Genomic DNA, 2,905 nt, shown 5'->3' on the forward strand with positions numbered 1-2,905 from the left:
CAGACTTTAGACTTCAATTAGACACAATCCGATGGAATTCCTCCATAATTAGCATTTGGAAATCCAACATGATATACTACAGATTATGAATCACAAGGGAAAGGACATGTGTTTGCTCCCACTAATATATATATGTTTTTGTACATGTCTTTGTCATATCTAGAATTAGATTAGCATCAGTGGACATCATTAGTCCTTTTGCCGGCTCAGCTAGGATAAGCTCGGATAGACTGTGTTATTGATTGACAAACAAGGATAACATTCAACAACATAATCTTATCTTAAATGAATCAATACAGCGGTTTACTCTGGGTTACAATAAATATACATGTATAGACTGAAGGGGGGAATATGTGTTCATTGACAGTGTCCTGATGTGTTTTACTCCCATTTGAACGATACATTTTCAGAAATGTGTGTCTGAGAGCTGTTGTAAGCATGGTGGTGCTTCGAGTGGTTTGTGTGAATGAGTTATAGAGGGAGAAAGAGAGGAAGAAGGGGAGGGAGGAGGGAGGGTTGTGGTGGGAGGCGATGGAGCAAGTGTTTCCTCGTACTGACCAGGAATATAGCGCGTATATAAGATGAATTTGAAGGAAGGGGGTTACTGCCAGACGCGCCACGTTGGCTCTGCATTATCAGCCACACACGGCTGATCTCTGGACCCTCAGGTTGAGCAACACAACAAGAAGGCAGGCAGCTTCAAGATCAGTCAGAAACAAAGGCAGGGTAGAGGAGAGACGTGGATCCAAGAAAGCCAAAGGGAAAAAGCAAGAGCAACATCAGGCTGAGCTGTGACAGTGACGGGGGGAAAGCAGCTGTGGTAAAATAGAGTTAAACATTGACAGGGACTCTGTGAGGTACGGTGGCTGGGAGAACTTTTTATTTCGGGTTTTGGGGAGGAGTATGAAAGATTTAGGAGGGTGAGGGGGGGTCAGAGGCAGGGGTCCGGCAGGGAGTAATTGTGGTGACAGTCAGTGCAAGGGGAAAGGACTCATGTGAGAACCAGAGGAATTAAAACATAGGGACAAAGAGAAGGAAGAGAGCTGGCAGACCCTAAACAGGACTTCAGAATGGGTGTGAAGAGCAAGGCTGCGGCGGCTATCTTGGTGCTGCTGCTGTTCCTCGGCTCCCTGTGGCTTCGTGAGTATTTCTGTGTTTGTGTTCAGGCTCTATAGGTTGTGCTGCTAATCTAAACAATCCCTCCCTTGTTTGAAATGCATACGCTACATATCAGGAATGTGTCACATGGACAGACTGCTGCTGTTGAATCAAGCATGGTGGTCACGCCAGAGTTTTTTGCCCACTCTAAAATCTTTCTAACAACATCACAGAAGTATTTCCATGCATGGTTTCACATGTTATTGAATTGGGAGATGATACTGTTGCGTCTATTTTTTTATATGAGGTATTATCAGTCACATTAGATCAACTATGGCTGAAATATAGACTTTACTGTGATTTTGTAGACAAAGTTTCTTGTATTCCTCACAAGGACTCTATTGCAAATTACAACCAATCTTTATGGCGTGTTGAAGGAATATTTGTCTATTTTTTGGATATTTGCTTGGCTTAAATTACAGAATGGCAATATAAAGTTCAGCACATCATAAAATGAACACTTCTTTGCCATTTAGATCCATTCCTCAATGGACTGGTAAGCCGTTTAGCAATGTCCAAACTGGGACCATGTGACTTTTCTTTTCTAGCTTGGATTACATTTAAAGATTTGAGAGATGTGAAGTTTCTGAAGGGAAATTTCATTTGGGAGCATGAACAGCCAACTTCCCATCCTAATAGTAATAACTCAATTAGGAAACATATATTTAGATACGCCTATTAGTCTGTAGTGGCAAACATCTCTGTTAAAATGTTTGGCAACTCCTACGGTAACAGGCAAGTTAGAAATGTATTTTCGGGCTTCGAGTTGTATTTGAAATGAATGTTTGGTATCTTAATGAGGCTAACTAGACGAGCTATCTGACAGACAGCTTGGATCTTTTAAGGAAGCTTTTTACTGCCAGCTTTGTGGCTTCTGGTTGTAAGGGGGTCGGCTACACTGGTCCCTATGTGTGTGGTCTGGCCTCTGAGGGAATGACATGAGGCTCCAAATAAAAAAACTCAGGAACAGCTTACCCTGAATTTACTCGGCAATATGCCACAGTTTAATTGAACAAGGCATGCTGGTAAATGACAAACATTCAACAAGTTAAAGGCTCTGATTTGTTAAAGGGCTTAGATGCATATGACGTGTGCTGAGGAAGTCAGTGTTGGAGATGTTTACTTACTTAAACTCACAGGGTTTGCTTTGTCATTTGTTAAAAAAAAAGATAAAAACTCATAAACATGCCGTCAAAAAGGACCTTATATCGCCTGTCATCATAAACATCAACCATTTTCTACTCCTGGGAAAATGTACTGACCGAATAGGACGCATGAACATTGTAAAAATGTAGAAAGTATAATTAGATAATAACCATGTCCACAAATTCTCCAAAGCAGGAACAATGTGCAACAACCATAGCTCTTTGTCTTTCAGCTATATACTGTGTACTACTACGTGGAATGAATCAATATAAAAAATAAACAGAGTCTGCCATTTCCTAGCTTGTTTTTTTTAACCCTTGTGTGGTGTTCGGGTCAAATTGACCCGATTCCCATTTTCAATGAATAAAATAAAATATAAGGATATTTTCATTCAACCTGAAACTCAATGGCGGGGGACATTTGTGAAGGACATTTGGAATTATTTGTTTCCACTTGTGAAAAAATGCCCACCCGCATTTATGTCCTTCATAAGAGGTTTGGGTTAACACACACACACACACACGCACGCACGCACGCACGCACGCACGCACGCACGCACGCACGCACGCACGCACGCACGCACGCACGCACGCACGCACGC

General features: G+C 41.8%; 1 protein-coding gene across 1 annotated transcript in view; it reads left to right on the forward strand.

The window, feature by feature from the left end:
* Nucleotides 1–1,068: 1,068 nt before the first annotated feature.
* gltpd2b (glycolipid transfer protein domain containing 2b) overlaps nucleotides 1,069–2,905 on the forward strand; it is a 9,355-nt gene continuing 7,518 nt past the window's right edge. Inside the window, exon 1 of the mRNA XM_010797770.1 lies at nucleotides 1,069–1,140. Within this exon, the coding sequence (XP_010796072.1) occupies nucleotides 1,071–1,140 (70 nt within the window). The 5' untranslated portion in view covers nucleotides 1,069–1,070. The remainder of the gene's footprint in view (nucleotides 1,141–2,905) is intronic.

This window comes from Notothenia coriiceps, unplaced genomic scaffold, assembly GCF_000735185.1.
Source record: "Notothenia coriiceps isolate Sejong01 unplaced genomic scaffold, NC01 NC01_scaffold00038373, whole genome shotgun sequence".
NCBI lineage: Eukaryota > Metazoa > Chordata > Actinopteri > Perciformes > Nototheniidae > Notothenia > Notothenia coriiceps.